Below are 18,583 nucleotides of genomic sequence, written 5' to 3' on the forward strand. Positions count from 1 at the left end.
TTTTATAGGAAAGTCAGCTGGTAGGTTGTACCCAATATGCTTGCTGTAAATATATCAATTTTATATTTTAAAAAAACAATGTTTTTGTCGGACTGTATGTCAGCATTGCTTTGTGTTGGTTAAAAAATAGCACCCTAAAAGATGAAGATAAAAAACAAGAATTCAATAATGTCAAACTTTGGCAAAAAAAAGCCCTTTATGTTACAAGTCATGGAGTGAATGCAGCGAACAGCTACCAAACTTTATTAAAAGAAACAAATTGAAATTTCTCACAAACACAAAAACACAAGGAATCCATCCCCCACACAGTCCACCTCCTCCCAGAGTTGACTGCTAAGCTTTGGGGCTTCTCGTTCCCGGGGGTAACTGAACTGGGGCGTGAGACTCAACCGCCATGCGGACCTCGCTTCCCAGTTCATCCCAACCAGCGCAGAAACTCTAGTACTCAAATTCTAAGATGGAGGCCTGGTGAGTTTGGTGGTAAATAACAGGTTCTATCGCCTCTACGAGTCGCTGTAGCTGCTCTTTAAGATCGGTCCGGGCTGGGGGTGTGGGGTGGGGGTGTGGGGGCGCAACACGTTGCCTGTGTGAGTATAGGAGGGGCTAGGACGGGGGTGTACAGTAGATTCCTGTCATATTGTTTATTTATAGTTATTTACAGAACATCTCCGCCCGGCCCCGTCCCTCCAGTGCGTCTGCGGCCACAGTGGAGGGCTGCTGCTAGTGGATCCGTGTCAGCTCCTCCACGATCTTGATCACCTCATCCACCGTGGCCTCCCTCTTCATTCCGCTGCCGTCGTCGATCTGAAACGGCCGTTTCAAACGAGAGTTAAGAGCTCGCCCTTCCGTTTTCGTCTCCGATCGGCCGTGTCAGTGCGCGGGGCCCCCCCGCTCACCTGCAGGCTGCTGACCACCTCCTGCATCTTGGCCCGTCCCAGGTCCAGGAAGCTCTCGATCAGGTCCCCGTCGATGAAGCCTGTCGCCTGCTCACTCTTGCGCTCTGTGTGGAAGGACCTCCAGGTAGCGCGGGGGGTCAAGGAAGCAACTGCCCGTCGAGCCGTGCGGCGCAGACTAGGGCAGGGCGATTTAGCCACCACCATATACAAGCGCAGTAACAACCATCCCCGGTGTAGCACACCCTCCAATTCTCTGAGCCAAATTGAAATGCTTCCGGGGGGGAAAAAAACGTCACTCGTATCTTTTCAATGTTGATACGACAGCAGCAGGGCTGTGCTGTTTCCACGTGGTAGATAAAAACACGACTACAAGGATAAAGAGCGAAAACATAAGTGATGTGTTTTTCAAAGCTAGTAGGTAGGTTAACCGACATTGAATAGATACACATGATGTTTTTTCCCACCAGGAAACATTTCATCGAAGTATAGAGATATGTTACCGTATCGGGTGTGATTAAAGATGAAAAGAAGGAACTAAACCTACTGCCACCTGCCAGAGATAGTTCTAATTGCGCAAAAAAATATATAGAATCGTGATAGCTATAAGAAGTGTAGACCACAACCACATTCCTTAAGTAAACACCAAAGGCTACTTACTAGCAAAAATCTGCACCCCCAAATCATTCCCAAACAGCCCAGTAATTAAAACACCGACGCACCAAACAAACTAATGCAGGGAACGCACAAAGCACTGACCGACAGACCGCACTGCGACACAGGGAAGGATATAAGCTGTGCTCGATCTTGCCCACGCTCTTGATGACTTTGTTGAGTCTGTTCTGCAGGTCCATTAGCAGGCTGTACCAGCCCTCTGACAGGGAGGTCACCAGACCTGGGGGGGAAAAAAATGTGTTACTGTGAAACACCGCAGCCATCTCTGTGAGGTCAAGCCATGATGTGCGTATGGGGGGCGACATCAGCTCAGGAGGTAAGAGCAGCCATCTGCCAGTCGGAAGGTTGCCGGTTTGATCCCCCGCCCTGGGCGAAACACCTAGCACCCGATTGCTCCCAACGAGCTGATTGGTGCCTTGCTGGTGTGTGTATGTGTGAGGCATTAATTGTAAAGCGCTTTGGATAAAATATATTACCATTTACCACATGGAGATAAACCTGCCCTAACAAACCATCGTGCAACGCCACGTGACAGTTAATCACAGATACGCCAAAAATCCATCAGTCCTGCATACCTTCTCATCTTTTTACAATTAAAATATTTCAATTTATGAATGAGTGCGCGTTTCACAATTTGACTGAATGAATAAGCAGGTCCGTTGATAATCATCTTATAAATAGACATGTTTCTCATGTTTCATAAATAAGCAAATCCATATTTAATAACCCATTTATAATTACGCAACTCCTCTATAATTTATAATTACAAGGATTTGCTCATTATAAGCAAACCCTTTATGTTTCATAATCCATTTTATGAATTAGCATGTGTTATAATTGTGTGATAAATGGATAGAGTGAACGTCTATTCCAGGGATCATCAAATTCTGCCATTGAATACAAATCCGACCCTGATTTTCTTTTCTCCCTGGAAATTACCTGAACAATTTCCGGGAACAAATTATACTAAAGTAATTCTTTAGAATATTGGCTTGAGACCCTGAAGTCTGGTGGTTCAAGCCCCAGTGTGGCCACAATAACATTAGTGCAGCCAGAGGGGCCCTGCTTATTCTGATCAACTGTAAGTCGCGTTGTAATGTAAACGAAAAGGGAACAACCAGCAGTTCCCAGTCCTCGACAACCACGATTTGAGGAACAGGGCCCCATCCGCTCAACGATCCCCTCACCTGGAGCTACAAATTCATCCCCCTACCCTCTGAACTCCAGACAGGAAGGGCCGGCCCTATAGCCGGGTTCCTGCCAAGATTTTTCTCGCCACTGTCTGAGGGGTTCCCCCCCTTAAGGAGTCGTTTACCACATACGCTATCGGGGGCTGAGGGCTGATATGTTTAATTCTCTTCTGTGTTACTCTGTAAAGCGTCCTTGTGACAGTCTTCTGTAAAAAGCGGCATACAGAAATACATTTAATTGAATCGATCATAATCGTGTGTTAAATGAGCGGATTCTTGTCAAGAGCTGTCCAAGCGAACCTCTCTTCTAGGGATCCTCAAATCCAGCCAACGAATCCCTTTTTTTTTTTTTTTTATTGAGCGCTATTACTATGACTATGGTTCTTGTTTATGATTGTGTGTGTGTTTTGCCATTTATGGATTTGATGCTTTTCGCTTGTTGAGTAAATTATGTGCTTGAAATTATGCGGATTGAAAGGGTCTGCTGAGCCACAGCCAAGCCGAATTTGGCCAGTTCTCGTGGAGCGGCATAATTAGCTCGCCAATGGCCATTGTCGGTGTATCCTCAGCTAACAGCAATAATTTGAATAGATAGGGTACAACTGGCTACTAAATTTGGAGAAATTGAAAAAATGTGGGGGAAAAAAGCTAAATGCTAAACTAAATGACTGAGATGTGTGTAAAATGTCCCCTCACCGATCATGCCGTTGACTGTGCCGAACAGCACAGAGCCCTGGGTGGGGGTGGAACTCTCGCCGAGGTTCTGCAGCACCAGGGACCCATGGGAGAACACGTTCACAAACTCCCCCAGGTGGAACGCCCCCACCTCCTGCAGGTGCTGCCGCTCCTCGTCCGTGGTCGCAGCGCTGTGGGGGGCAGACAGGGTTCAGGCAAGCGACTCGCTGACCGGACTTCACAACCTACGATGTCCGTCGAAGTCCGAGTCTGTCAAACAGACCCCGGGTGAAACGTGCCATCGTTTCAGATTAATTTACTTTTCCGTGCTCAATTTCATCTTGCCCGGCGCAACTGAACCAAATGGACGTGAAAGGCAGGGTTTGCGCTTCTTCAGAGAATTTCATAGGTTCCAATACATAAACCGGTCTTTCTGGCACACAAACAGGTTGTGCTGCCGATAGATGTGGGGGGGCGGTACGAACCTGTCTTTCTGGCACACAAACAGGTTGAAAGCATTCTCCGCGCCCAGGAAATTGTCGTCGTCCAGTATCTCCACAGCGCTCATCCAGTTGGGGTTAAAGTCTCGGGCGATCTGAGAGGGCAACGGACCATTAGAGCCACAAGGTTATACAGGACAAGGTTATAGCCGATAGACGTTCATGGACACAGATCACTGCTGACGCGTCACCACTCACACTGGTCCCACTACTGACACATCACCCAAATGAACAATCTGAGACCAGTGGAATTCCTTAGGAAGCCAAAATAGCACGATCAATCTCATTAAAATGATGACGATGCGTTGAATAGACATCGATTTTCTCACAGGAATTACTGACAAGCGACTACACAATTACTGACATCGATGACTCCTGAAAGGTTATTACTGACACCTATATCCCTTCCAAGTAGTCAGTACTCACAGATAATTACTGACAATGACCATTACTCGGACACTACCATTACTGACCCGAATCGTTACGGACTTGTTATTGAATTGAACCAATCATTCCCCACAGGCAATTTCTCCTACAGGTATTTAGGAACAAGTTGTGATCCAGATAACTAAACGGATGATAAAGCAGGAATATTCTGCCGGCTGGCACCATCATCTTCAAAGGGCTTCATTTTAGCTAATCAGTGGATGAAGGACTGCACGATACATCACAAGGTTTTTTTTAAGCGTAATAATTATAAACGCCGCCATGGGGATTTATTTCTGTTTTGTTTTTAATCATACCTGATGTGGTAATAAACAACCAAACATGAGAGGCCATGAAAAAAGCATTTCTAATGACAGCGAATCAGGAGCAAGGTTGGACAGCTTCTATGGACCGTGTGATGTGTTCTTTCAATCACAGGGAAACCGCAAGGCCTGGCAGCTAATTGGCCGTCTTATCAACATTCAATCGATACCAGTGGTGATTCATTTTCTCCGGAAGCGTTTCGTGTCGCCTCTGAAGTTTGGGTGTTTACTCTTGCTTCCGCTAAGCGGACGCATCAATACTCAACAGCAATCGATAGCTTTCATTCTGTGCATCACTCTCCTTAACTCGGCGAAACCCAAACCGGGGGCTCCCTCTTTCCCCTCTTTATGCACTCACCTCCTCAAAGTTTCCCTCCATGGGCTTGTAGGCCAGAAGTAGCACGGACCTCATCAGGTCTCCCACCAGGATGAAATCACCCTTCGTCTTCAGATAAAGCGCCATGATGTTGTTGTAGTGGTTACACTCCGTCCTCAGCTCTTTCTCAGCTGTCCACTCATACAGGCGCACCTGGAAAACACACAGTAAACAATACACACTAATGCACTCATAGAGGAGCACCAAACAATACACTGCACTCATACAGGCACACCTGGAAAACACACAGTAAACAATACACACTACTGCACTTACACACTACTGCACAGGTACAGGAGTACCTCAAACAGACACACACTGCACTCATACAGGAGTACCTCAAACAAACACACTGCACTCATACAGGAGTACCTCAAACAACACACACTGCACTCATACAGGAGTACCTCAAACACACTGCACTCATACAGGAGTACCTCAAACAACACTGCACTCATACAGGAGTATCCCAAACACACACTACACTCATACAGGAGTACCTCAAACAACACACACTGCACTCATACAGGAGTACCTCAAACAGACACACACTGCATTCATACAGGAGTACCTCAAACAACACACACTGCACTCATACAGGAGTACCCCAAACAACACACACTACTGCACTCATACAGGAGTACCCCAAACACACACTACACTCATACAGGAGTATCCCAAACACACTGCACTCATACAGAAGTACCCCAAACACACACTGCACTCATACAGGAGTATCCCAAACACACACTGCACTCATATAGGCGTACCCCAAACACACACTGCACTCATACAGGAGTACCCCAAACAACTGCACTCATACAGGAGTACCCCAAAAACACACTGCACTCATACAGGAGTACCCCAAAAACACACTGCACTCATACAGGAGTACCCCGAACACACACTGCACTCATACAGGAGTACCCCAAACACACTGCACTCATACAGGAGTACCCCAAAAACACACTGCACTCATACAGGAGTACCTCAAACAACACACACTGCACTCATACAGGAGTACCTCAAACAACACACACTGCACTCATACAGGAGTACCCCAAACAACACACACTACTGCACTCATACAGGAGTACCTCAAACACACACTGCACTCATAGAGGAGTACCTCAAACACACTGCACTCATACAGGAGTACCCCAAAAACACACTGCACTCATACAGGAGTACCTCAAACACACTGCACTCATACAGGAGTACCTCAAACACACTGCACTCATACAGGAGTACCTCAAACACACTGCACTCATACAGGAATACCTCAAACACACACTGAACTCATACAGGAGTACCTCAAACAACACTGCACTCACACAGGAGTACCTGACACAATACACACTACTGCAGTCATACAGGAGTACCTGAAACAATATACACTACTGCAGTCGTACAGGCGTGACTATATGCACGGACGCACAGAAAAAACAAAGTGCCTGTAAAACACACAAAAGAGCACACCGGTTGATACTCACAGTGCTGTTGATACTCGCCAGCAGCTTGCCGTTGAACTCCACCATGGAATACACCGCTCCCTTTACCTCCTTCTCTGCCACAGTCTGTAGCTTTCCTGTTCAGAATGACATTTCACAGACAGACAGACAGACAGTCAAGTCAGTCAGTATCTAACAATAACCCAATACCAGAGCCCAGCAATCATATCTCAGAAAACACGAAATAAGAACTCAACAATCGTATGTCAGAATCCAACGGCCAACAAACACTAAGTAGTAATCCCTTATTAGAATCACACACAGTTATAGTTTAGCAGACACTCAGAGCTGCTTGCAGTGCAAACACAAGTGCAAGGCGTTCCCCAGGTGGGGAAGCATGATCCCAGAGAGACATAACCCGACGTGCACACAGGCAGCCGGACTCTCACCGTCGGTGTAGTGAAAGACGATGATGCGACCCTGCTTGGGCTCCGCCTCCTCGGGATACACCATCGCCGTGCCAACGATGAAGTACACAGACGGGTCCCTGCCCAGCCGACAGGACACCATGCTGAGAGCGTACTCGCTCTGCAGGAACTGGTGAGCGTGGAGCACTGAGGAAGGGAGGGAGAGAGAGAGAGAGAGAGAGAGAGAGAGAGAGAGAGAGAGAGAGAGACAGACAGAGACAGACAGACAGAGAGACAGACAGAGAGAGAGAGACAGAGAGAGAGACAGAGAGAGAGAGACAGACAGACAGACAGACAGACAGAGAGCATACAGTGCAATAAAATAAAAAACTCACTTGATACAGGTAATGCATATTTTAGCACCCCACATTTGAATTAATTTTTTTTCATTTTACACACACTCATGTGACACGTTCATCACAACACGATACGCAATACGTTTCATCTCTAGACCGTTATTATCACCGATATAAAAAGGCAGCCGTCACACTTTCCACTTAAAAAGATTCCAGCAGCACAATTGAGGAGCAAGTCTTCTCACGTCTCAAAAAGCATACAACGTGAGAACGACAAGGGAGAAAAGAACAATAAACGAGAGCACACAGAGGAAGAGAGATATCCGACACTCTTCTAAGAAGCTTTAGAGTGGTTTTGGGCGTCGGCGGTTTAACCGGGCCGTTACCTTCAAAGGTGTGCTGGTCCACCACCAGCAGGCTGTGGACCTCCACCTCCTCCCCAAAGGAGGTCTCATGGAGGGAGGTGCTGCTGGGGAAGAGCTTGCTGGAGCTGACGCTGCTGGAAAGAGCCTGGAGAACAAGAACATAAAACGGTCATTTTAACGCCATTTTAACGCCCCACGCAGGCCATATCCAGAACCCAAATCTAGACAAACGACCAGTTTAGCAGGACAACTTATCAAGGTCATTACAGCGCAGCAAAGTTAGTTATTCATCACTTGTTTGCCTTCTGATAAAGAGTTGTTGGCTAATCTAGTTATGGGCTGGTTTTTATAGCATATGAATCCCTGTAAGCATGATAAATGGGAACTGTCCAATTTTGATACGGGTTATTAAAGAAATATAAATATTAAAACTGGCTCATTAACATTTTAATCTCTGCGTCATTGCTCTACTTATTCAGGCAGAATTTTTGTGCTCAGTCAATGGACATTGGCATCGGGGCATGTAGCCAAAAATATCTACATCGCAGAAGTGCTGAGAGAGCATACACAAGGCGCATACGAGATGACTCGAACGTCCAGCAGAAATATATAAAAACAAATGAAATCCAAAATTACTGAGAGTATAAATGAAAGGTACAAAGTAGAGGTGAAATGAAGTTGTCATTAATAGATTAGTTAATATCACTAGAGAAGATACTTCTATAAAGCATTTTGGGTTTCTTACCTCTCCTGCACAATCCCATTTATGTACTGTCTGTTTTATTTTATTAAACTTTGGGTGCAAAAAAACCCTCTAAATCTAATCTAATCTAATTTTAAATATAAGAGAGCTAGCCAGAGCTAGGGCAAGCATTTCAGCTTCATCTGTGCTCAGTCAACCTATTCAGGTACCATAAATATTAGGAGGGGGGGTTCAATCTGCAGATACCAGAATCCATATTGTTTGATCTTTACTGTGGATACTTCCACAGATCTTCCCTAAATAGAAGACCGTTTCTTACCAATTGAAGATTGAAGCATCAGTTCACTGATGTGTGAACTCAAAGTAAATCTTTGCCTCTCAGCCTGACTGTAGAGATTCAGCCCCTCAGACTGACTGTAGAGATTCAGCCCCTCAGCCTGTCTACAGATATTCAGCCTCTCAGCCTGACTGTAGAGATTCAGCCCCTCAGCCTGACTGTAGAGATTCAGCCCCTCAGCCTGACTGTAGAGATTCAGCCCCTCAGCCTGACTGTAGAGATTCAGCCCCTCAGCCTGACTGTAGAGATTCAGCCCCTCAGCCTGACTGTAGAGATTCAGCCCCTCGGCCTGACTGTAGAGATTCAGCCCCTCAGCCAGATTTGAGAGATTCAGCCCCTCAGCCAGATTTGAGAGATTCAGCCCCTCGGCCTGACTGTAGAGATTCAGCCCCTCAGCCTGACTGTAGAGACTCAGCCCCTCAGCCTGACTTTAGAGATTCAGCCCCTCAGCCTGTCTGTAGAGAGAGAGAGACAGACAGACAGAGACAGGGAGACAGATAGAGAGACAGACAGACAGATAGATAGATAGAGAGACAGAGACACAGAGAGAGAGACAGAGACAGACAGAGAGAGAGACAGAGACAGACAGATAGATAGAGACAGAGACAGGCTACCAAAAGAACAGAGGATATGTGGTCACTGTATGACAGGTGAGGTTGAAACGGAGGTGCACTTCCTTTAAAAAACATATCCCCAACTTTCTCCATCTAGAAGAGAGCAACCAACTGCCGATTGTCTTGTTCATTATTATCCTGTTTAAAAAAAAATATATATAGATATTTTTTAATATATAATCATATTACTGTGTTATTTTAACCTGTTTTAACATGTTCCTTGCCATGCTTTGGCAATACAAATGAAAATTTTGTCATGCCAATAAAGTAATTTGAATTTGAAATTTGACAGACAGAGACAGAGAGAGAGAGAGAGAGAGAGAGAGAGAGAGAGAGAGAGAGAGAGAGAGAAAGAGAGAGAAAGAGAGAGACAGAGACAGACGGAGACAGAGACAGACAGAGACAGAGACAGAGAGGGACAGAGAGACAGAGAGGGACAGAGAGACAGAGAGGGACAGAGAGAGACAGAGAGAGAGACAGACAGACAGAGAGACAGACAGAGAGACAGAGACAGACAGAGAGACAGACAGACAGAGACAGACAGACGGACAGACAGACAGACAGACATACAGAGAGACAGACAGACAGACAGACAGAGAGACAGAGAGAGAGACAGACAGACAGACAGACAGAGAGAGAGACAGACAGACGTACCTGTGTGCTCGCACTGGGCCGAACAGCAGCTGTTGCCCCGCTGGCGTCCTGCATCTCCACCCGGCTGGACAGCACCCCGAAACACTGAGACATCTCCTGATAGCAGATTCTCCTAAGCCAGGGCAGTACAGCACTGTCAGTCAAACCCATGATAAATACAATTCATCTGAATTTTAAAAAACAATATATTGCACATACACTTGTATGTGAATGCACATTACAGAATAATGTATCTTCCAGAATAAAGAACTCTAAAAATTAGCAAAGAAAAAAAAAAATATATAAAAAAAGAACAGACAATGGCCAAGTCAAGTGTTCTTGAGATAAAGGGCAAGAACAAAGAACAAACAGCAGTTCTTGCCATCCAGTGGTGAGGTTTTAATGGTGGTTGATTTGTTGGAACCAAAGTGACCTGCGCCACATTAATCACGAGTATTGATGTAAATCAAGTAACTGCACAACCACTCCCAAACAGTTCCCACACACAGTTCACAATTACACCCCCCCACCCCCCCTCACTGAGCACTTAATTAGGAACATTTTTACTTTATTACACCTACTTATTCATGCGATTGTGTTGTGTGGCAGCAGTGCAATCATGTAGATACGGGTCAGGAGCTTCAGTTAATGTTCACATCAACCATCAGAATGGGGGAAAAATGCGATCTAAGTGACTTTGACCATGGAATGATTGTTGGTGGCAGACAGGATGGTTCGAGTATCTCAGAAACTGCTGATCTCCTGGGATTTTCATGCACACTAGTCTCTAGAGTTCGCAAAGAATGGTGCAAAAAATCAAAACAAATCCAGTGAGCAGCAGTTCTACAGACAGAAATGCCTCGTTAATGAGAGACGTCAGAGGAGAACGGCCAGACTGGTCAAAGCTGACAGGAAGGTGACAGTAACGCAAATAACCGCATATTACAACAGTGGTATGCAGAAGAGCATCTCTGAACACACAACGCATCATAACTCTAAGTGGATAGGCTACAGCAGCAAAAGTCTAATAAATACTTAAAGTGCTAGGTGAGTGTTTCCATCATCTCGCCCTGCATTTGTTTACATCTGAGGCTGCAGCTCATCAGCTGTCCGTGTACAATTATCTTAGATCTCATCTCAAAAATTCAGAAATAAAGCAAAAGCCTTGTTTTTCCACCCCCAACTCTTCTTGCAGTTGAGCAAGCACCGATTCAATCATATTAATTGAAAACTTGCCTGTCATTTTACAAAGGATTCTCTTTAATAATGTGCCCACCAAAGAATGGAGCGGGAATAATAATGATTAAAAAAGGAAGCACTGGGCCACAGACAAGATTGGATAAATGACCAGCTACAAAGACTTAAATATTTCCTGGAACCTTCATAGAATCGGACAGTTTCAAATGAATGACTTTTATGAACATGACTATTAGAGTTCTAGAAATATTTGCCTCTCTACAAAATCCAATTTATATTCCAGCAGAAAACAAATTACAGGGGGCAGATTCAATGTCATCTTTGCCATTGAGCAAATCTAGTATGCGTGTAATGACAAGAAACAAAAGAGAATGTCTTCCTTTTGCCACTGTAACAGCTGCCATGTTCATTGACACATTTACACAATAGGCCGTCACGAATTTCCCAAGGTCCACTGCGACAGTTTGAGACCGTTTAAAGGCTACAAATGGACTGCAAACCATTTGTGGATTCCGCCATGTTTTTTTGTTTCCAGACAGAAGTTCTCTTTAGGCGGTTGGACTCACCTGGGGGACTCGTACAATGGGACAGTGCGAATGTGTAATTTCTGGATCTCATCGATGGTTCCAATGGTCAGCGTGCTGTTGTTGGCCAGAGCGAGACTACAAAGGGCGACACCAGAGGTAAATACACACACACGCACGCATGTACGCACACAGACAAAAACATGAACCCAAAAAACCACAAAATGGCATTTTTTATCTTGAAGTTTTTTGTCTTCTTTCAAGTAGAAAATAATCCTGTTTTAAAGTTAGTTTGCTTGACAAGTGAAATTCTCACCCCATTGGCAAATCTAGAAATGCAGCAAACTCTCTCACCTCTTTGGCAGTTTTTTGGTCTCATTTAGCAAAAAAGTAAAATCAATAAAATAATTTTAAGTCTAAATATAAGACTAAGATGCTTGTTAAGACTGACTTAATTTTGTTTTATTTGCAGTGTATGGCAGATCATTAAATGATGCATTGAGTGCCTTGTTCATTAACCCCTCTGGGGTCTGAGGGCAAAATGAGGAAAACTGGAGATGTGTGATTTTAATCAACTTCATATACAGTGTCATACGTTGGTTGTAAATAGCTCGAGAATCACACATATTGTAAATAGTAGTTTTGAACAAATACATGACTGATTTAAAAACACATGCTAATCTATTGTAACAAAATTTCTGGATCACTGAAATGTATTAATCTAGGTCTTGGGTAAACAAAAGACGACAAAATATGGTAGCAAATCCAATTAGAAATCTAAAATAAATTACAAAAACCTAGGGTTGTTGCTACTACGAGTTGACAATGGGAGGGCTAATGGCCTTTCTTCAATGAATATTTATGTTGTATGCGGTCCTGCCAGGTAAGTAGGGTTTTCACACCCCTCCCTACCTCTAAGACAAAGCACTACTAGCCATTTAGAAGACAGAAACAAATACATTTTTTGATTCAGGAACTTATTGAAATCACCACACAAACTACATACAATGAAGATGCCATTCGCAAACACCTCAAGGTTTTGTGTGCCATTTTTCAAAACAGTTCCTGTTTAGCTGCAAATACAGGGGGACATCACACTCTTTGCACTTCCACAGTGTTCCCAATGTCCATCCTGCAGAGCAGGCACGTCTTGCAAAAATGCAGATGTATTATTTTGAGATGTAATGGTTAGAATCGTTCATAAATTCAGAACAGTGGTAACTTACAAATGCCCCTTACTGAATATTCAGACGAACACAGAGAGAAGTTGCAATACAGCACATGTATTTACCAATATGATCATAAGAAATACACTAGCTCTTGGAGTTGGTCTGTTTAGCTAAGTTATTTCTGCTTTTTCGTCGAATGTAGATACAATATGCTAATATCGATTGTGCAAGGACACCCAGTTTTAGAATCTTGGCTATGCCACAACGTATCGCGTATATATTATTTTGAGATGCACTGGTTAGAGTGTGGGGATTCACAAAGGTGCATATTTCTGAATATTGAAACTAAGATGGAGAAGTTGCAGTACACACAAATTAAATGCACTTACTCATGACGTCCAGTTTTCCGTAATGAAATGTGTTCCGTGATGAAAATTGTTTATCTCAAAAGAAGTGAACATCCTATGCTTTTGTATGTCATTTTATCGTGGTTTACAGTTGGTGTTCTCGCACATGGCATCGCCCCTACCCTGCCAGAGAATATTTACCACCTCGGGCCGGAATTCGCATTCAGCGAAACTCACATATTAATGAGTAAAGATTAAGAAATGACAGTGGTCTTACTCATCTAATTTTAAATGTTTTTAAACTAGTAATATTATGTGACAATAGGTGCATTGCGAAAGTAAGATTCTAAGGTTTCTGTCAATAGGTTTGTTGCATCTGTATGGTAAAATCTCACAAAGTGAATCATCCAAATGGAAGGGAAAGTTGATCTGATCTTGCCGGTGTCGCCAGTGCCCGACCCTCAGAGGGCTAAGCCCGGTGTCGCCGGTGCCCGACCCCAGAGGGCTAAGCTTGCATTCACATTCTGGCACACACTCACCTGTCGGGGTAGCCCTCGGAGTTGAGGGGGCACATGTAGTTGACCTCTTTGAGGTTGACGTTGGAGAAGACCAGCTTGTGGTTGCTGGAGTATATGACGGTGGGCCGGTCGGAGCAGGCGAAGACGTTGGAGGTGGAGAGGGAGCGGAAGGTGCGGAGGACTGTGGGCTGGGTCCCCAGGGTGACCTTCTTCCGCTCGCTCAGGACACCTGACGTCATACCGCATGGGATTATTACAATGCGCTGATCACGGATAACTATAATTATATTATTATATTATTATTATATTATTACCCTGGGTTAACTTACACAACACCCTGTGACCACCGTGAGTTACCTGACCAATGCATTATAGTACATTAAGTAGATGCTGTTATCCAGAGTGACTTTCAAGAGGAGTTATGCAAGGAACAGGGATCTGAACGAGGCTCAATCGCTGAGCTGTCTGGAGCTCCCCTCACTGAGCTGTCTGGAGCTCCCCTCACTGAGCTGTCTGGAGCTCCCCTCACTGAGCTGTCTGGAGCTCCCCTCACTGAGCTGTCTGGAGCCCCCCTCACTGAGCTGTCTGGAGCCCCCCTCACTGAGCTGTCTGGAGCTCCCCTCACTGAGCTGTCTGAAGCTCCGTCACTGAGCTGTCTGAAGCTCCGCCACTGACCTGTCTGAAGGTCTGTCACTGAGCTGTCTGAAGGTCTGTCACTGAGCTGTCTGAAGCTCCGTCACTGACCTGTCTGAAGGTCCAGGCCAAAGTAGAAGAGAGCTCCATCTCCCAGGGCGCAGAGCAGGTAATGGCTGCCCTCAAACGTGGTCATCAGGATGGAGCGAGGGATGATCTCTGCAGCACAGGAGAACAGGAAGGAAACATTTCTCTGCTTCTTTCAGTCATTTTCAACTACACAAGACCCTTTAGACAGCACCATTTAAAGTGGCCATTAACCCAAAAATGAAACTAAGCTTTGTTTCAACTTACCCAGAGTACCATCGATCCACCCATATAGATTGAGGTTAGATATCCACTGCAACATACCCTGATTCAAGGGACCTCAAAGGGTTGTGTGGCCTCAAAAACATCGAGTTTTAAAACAACGTCGGCACAGCGACACAGAATACTACACAGAATTGCATTTTGTACATTTTCTTTGGAATTCAATCTGGCGCAATTGTTTCCTTCTCCCCTTATCCTAGATGACATTTACCTACTTGAGAAAATGCGCGGTTTAATGAAACAGAGTTACGCTCATTCGTTTCTCGGCACGAGCAAGTCTCGCCTAATTTGGCAAAAACTAAACAAAAGGAGCACTGGTGGGGCAAATTGTAGGCTAAATGCCCAATTTATTTCAATAAAAGGGTTGCACTGCCTGAGACTTTGATGCCAGTCTTGTGCTCGTGATTGAGTATTAATTATCATTCAAGCCTATTCAACAAGTTGCAGTCTGCAGCCCAGCCTTTCCATTTAAAATTTGCCGATGTGACCTGCACATTACATCTCCCTTACATCTCCCTTAACAGACGGATGTGACCTGCACATTACATCTCCCTTCACAGACGGATGTGACCTGCATGTTACAACTCCCTTAACAGACGGATGTGACCTGCATGTTACATCTCCCTTAACAGACGGATGTGACACCATGCGACAACAACGCTGGTGTCGCATTGTGATTCCGTGGCCTTTCTATGGGTTTTCTATAGGTCGTCTTAGTCCATAATGGGCGAAATAAAGGTAAAATAAATACTTAATGAATGGTAAATGGTTGGCATTTATATAGCGCCTTATCCAAAGCACTGTACATATGACGCTTCTCATTCACCCATTCATACACACACTCGCCAACAGCGATTGGCACCAACCAGCTTGTCAGGAGCATTTAGGGGTTAGGAGTCTTGCTCAGGAACACTGACACACCCAGGGCGGAATCAAACTGGCAACCCTCCCAGTGCCAGACGACCGCTCTACCCGCCTCAGTCAGTAGCCCCAATAAACAACTGAATAAAAATGAAAGAGGCGCTCACCTCCGCCCAGCATCTCCTTGTGCAGGGCGCTGAAGGAGGGGAGTTTGAGGATGCGGGCGGAGATGTCCGTCCAGAGGCCCACGGCGCACAGGGGGGACTCCCCGCCCTCCCCGAGGGGCGTGATGTCCAGGCAGGCCACCTCGTGCTCCATCTCCGTGGAGCTGAAACAGCGGAGAGAAACGCAGCAGTCATGCCTCGCCCGCAGACCAATCGGGCCTCTAGCGCACAACGCGCCGTCCAATCGCGCTTCTCCTGTCCGGAGATTGGACGCAGGAGGACACACAGGAGAGCTCTGTTTGTGTGTTAACTGATCTCTTTCAGCTCTCCTGTGTGTTAGCTCTGTGAGTACCTGATCTGCTTCAGCTCTCCTGTGTGTTAGCTCTGTGAGTACCTGATCTGCTTCAGCTCTCCTGTGTGTTAGCTCTGTGAGTACCTGATCTGCTTCAGCTCTCCTGTGTGTTAGCTCTGTGAGTACCTGATCTGCTTCAGCTCTCCTGTGTGTTAGCTCTGTGAGTACCTGATCTGCTTCAGCTCTCCTGTGTGTTAGGTCTGCGAGTACCTGATCTGCTTCAGCTCGAGTACCTGATCTGCTTCAGCTCTCCTGTGTGTTAGCTCTGCGAGTACCTGATCTGCTTCAGCTCTCCTGTGTGTTAGCTCTGTGAGTACCTGATCTGCTTCAGCTCTCCTGTGTGTTAGCTCTGTGAGTACCTGATCTGCTTCAGCTCTCCTGTGTGTTAGCTCTGTGAGTACCTGATCTGCTTCAGCTCTCCTGTGTGTTAGCTCTGTGAGTACCTGATCTGCTTCAGCTCTCCTGTGTGTTAGCTCTGTGAGTACCTGATCTGCTTCAGCTCTCCTGTGTGTTAGCTCTGTGAGTACCTGATCTGCTCCAGCACTCCTGTGTGTTAGCTCTGTGAGTACCTGATCTGCTTCAGCTCTCCTGTGTGTTAGCTCTGTGAGTACCTGATCTGCTTCAGCTCTCCTGTGTGTTAGCTCTGTGAGTACCTGATCTGCTTCAGCTCTCCTTTGTGTTAGCTCTGTGAGTACCTGATCTGCTTCAGCTCTCCTGTGTGTTAGCTCTGTGAGTACCTGATCTGCTTCAGCTCTCCTGTGTGTTAGCTCTGTGAGTACCTGATCTGCTTCAGCTCTCCTGTGTGTTAGCTCTGTGAGTACCTGATCTGCTTCAGCTCTCCTCGGTGGATCTCCAGGTAGTACAGCACTCGGCCCACAGCCAGGACCACCTGTGTGGAGTTGCAGGCGGCGACGCTGATGTTCCTGCCCTGGGGCTCCTTCCACTCGCTCACCAGGGCTTTGGTCTCCTGCATCACCAACCGCACCGAGCCGGAGGTAATCTGCCCAGAAACAGAACCAGCCCGTTAACCACCACCAACCCGGATAGTACCAACCACACCTTTAGCACCACTTACCACATCTCTAACAGCACTTACCGCCCCTCTAACACCACTTAATGCCCCTCTAACACCACTTACCGCCCCTCTAACACCACTTACCGCCCCTCTAACACCACTTACCACTCCTTTAACCAGGACAGCCCTTTAACAGAACTTACTGCTATTTTAACAACAAGCATGACCTGCTTCCTTAAAGATTGCTGAAATAAAAATTCACATTTTCCTCAATTTGGTAAATTCTTAAAAAAATAATAATAATATTTAATGTAATACGAAAACATTTTACACCCACTTCCTGGAAAACAATCTCACTTGTAATCTGATGTCATCATGTATCAGGGGAGCATAATAAAAAATCTGAATCAATAGTGTCAATTAAATATGACTGTCCATTATCCGTTCCCCTCCAATCAACATCCATTCCTATCCATTTTTTAAAACAATCACTCCCCGCCCTTCAAACATTTCCCGAAAGATTAGTTTCACTCACACATACGTCAAATAGCGGAAGCTGGTGCTGCTCCAACCTCCGTCTTAGCTCGTCTTTGATCATAATTGCCCCTTTGACACCAATTACTGCTTCTTCAGCACCGCCTAAAGCCCCATTTAACACCACTGACCGCCCGTTTAACACTTTAAACACTGCGTCTAATCAGAATCACCCCGTTAACTCTCTTTATCACTTACAGCTATTTTAACGCCACTTACTGCTTCCTTCACACATTTCACCGCCCCTTTACCACCACCGACTGCTCCTACGATCAGGGCCATCTGTGCAAGCCACACCTTTAACCAGCGACACTGTCTGCACACAGAGTCTGAGAAAGACACTGCCTCAATCTCCATCGCAATCCAATACAGTACTGCAATCATAGTGCAGGAAAACATCCTTCTCCCAAATGTCAGTTAAGCATTTTACTTCGTATACTGGCTGACGCTTTTAACCAAAGCGACTTACAGTTGATTTTTAGACTAAGCAAGAGACAATCCTCCCCTGGAGCAATGCAGGGTTAAGGGCCTTGCTCAGGGGCCCCACAGCTGTGCAGATCTTATTGTGGTTAGACCGGAGAACAAACTTCTGACCTGGCATGTCCCAATCATTTACCTTAACCACTACGCTACAGGTGTACCACACACAGCTTTTCAAACAAGTCTCATCAACTGGAATGCTCAACTAAACTGCTGGTATTTCTCTTGGATTGGAAAGAGAGCCTTGGAGCTTATAAGCATGTTCTCTGTAGCTAAGGTTTTCTTATTTTGCAAAGCTTATTCAAGGAAATAAAAACAATCCCTGATTTCTGTTCAAAAAGGTTGCAGAACTAACTAATACCGTAATCATGCAGCACCAATCCTCAACTGCCAGCTTCTTGCAGCAGTAATGATTTCTTGAATTTCTTTGATAAGATAATTGAAATTAGAGACAAGATATCGGTCTCTACACCAGTCGGTGGTAGCTTTATTGATG

General features: G+C 45.4%; 1 protein-coding gene across 1 annotated transcript in view; it reads right to left on the reverse strand.

Moving 5' to 3' along the window:
* Positions 1-211: 211 nt before the first annotated feature.
* The window catches only part of ddb1 (damage-specific DNA binding protein 1), a 37,590-nt gene continuing 19,218 nt past the window's right edge, over positions 212-18,583 (reverse strand). The window contains exons 13-27 of the mRNA XM_061221885.1: positions 16,880-17,058; positions 15,710-15,870; positions 14,424-14,531; positions 13,701-13,908; positions 11,688-11,783; positions 9,946-10,057; positions 7,659-7,782; positions 6,959-7,123; positions 6,552-6,646; positions 5,041-5,211; positions 3,919-4,028; positions 3,455-3,624; positions 1,686-1,788; positions 897-1,020; positions 212-804 (exon numbers count right to left, since the gene is read on the reverse strand). Coding sequence (XP_061077869.1) covers positions 721-804; positions 897-1,020; positions 1,686-1,788; positions 3,455-3,624; positions 3,919-4,028; positions 5,041-5,211; positions 6,552-6,646; positions 6,959-7,123; positions 7,659-7,782; positions 9,946-10,057; positions 11,688-11,783; positions 13,701-13,908; positions 14,424-14,531; positions 15,710-15,870; positions 16,880-17,058 — 2,010 coding nt within the window. The 3' untranslated portion in view covers positions 212-720. The remainder of the gene's footprint in view (positions 805-896; positions 1,021-1,685; positions 1,789-3,454; positions 3,625-3,918; positions 4,029-5,040; positions 5,212-6,551; positions 6,647-6,958; positions 7,124-7,658; positions 7,783-9,945; positions 10,058-11,687; positions 11,784-13,700; positions 13,909-14,423; positions 14,532-15,709; positions 15,871-16,879; positions 17,059-18,583) is intronic.

Source organism: Conger conger, chromosome 15 (assembly GCF_963514075.1).
Source record: "Conger conger chromosome 15, fConCon1.1, whole genome shotgun sequence".
Lineage (NCBI taxonomy): Eukaryota > Metazoa > Chordata > Actinopteri > Anguilliformes > Congridae > Conger > Conger conger.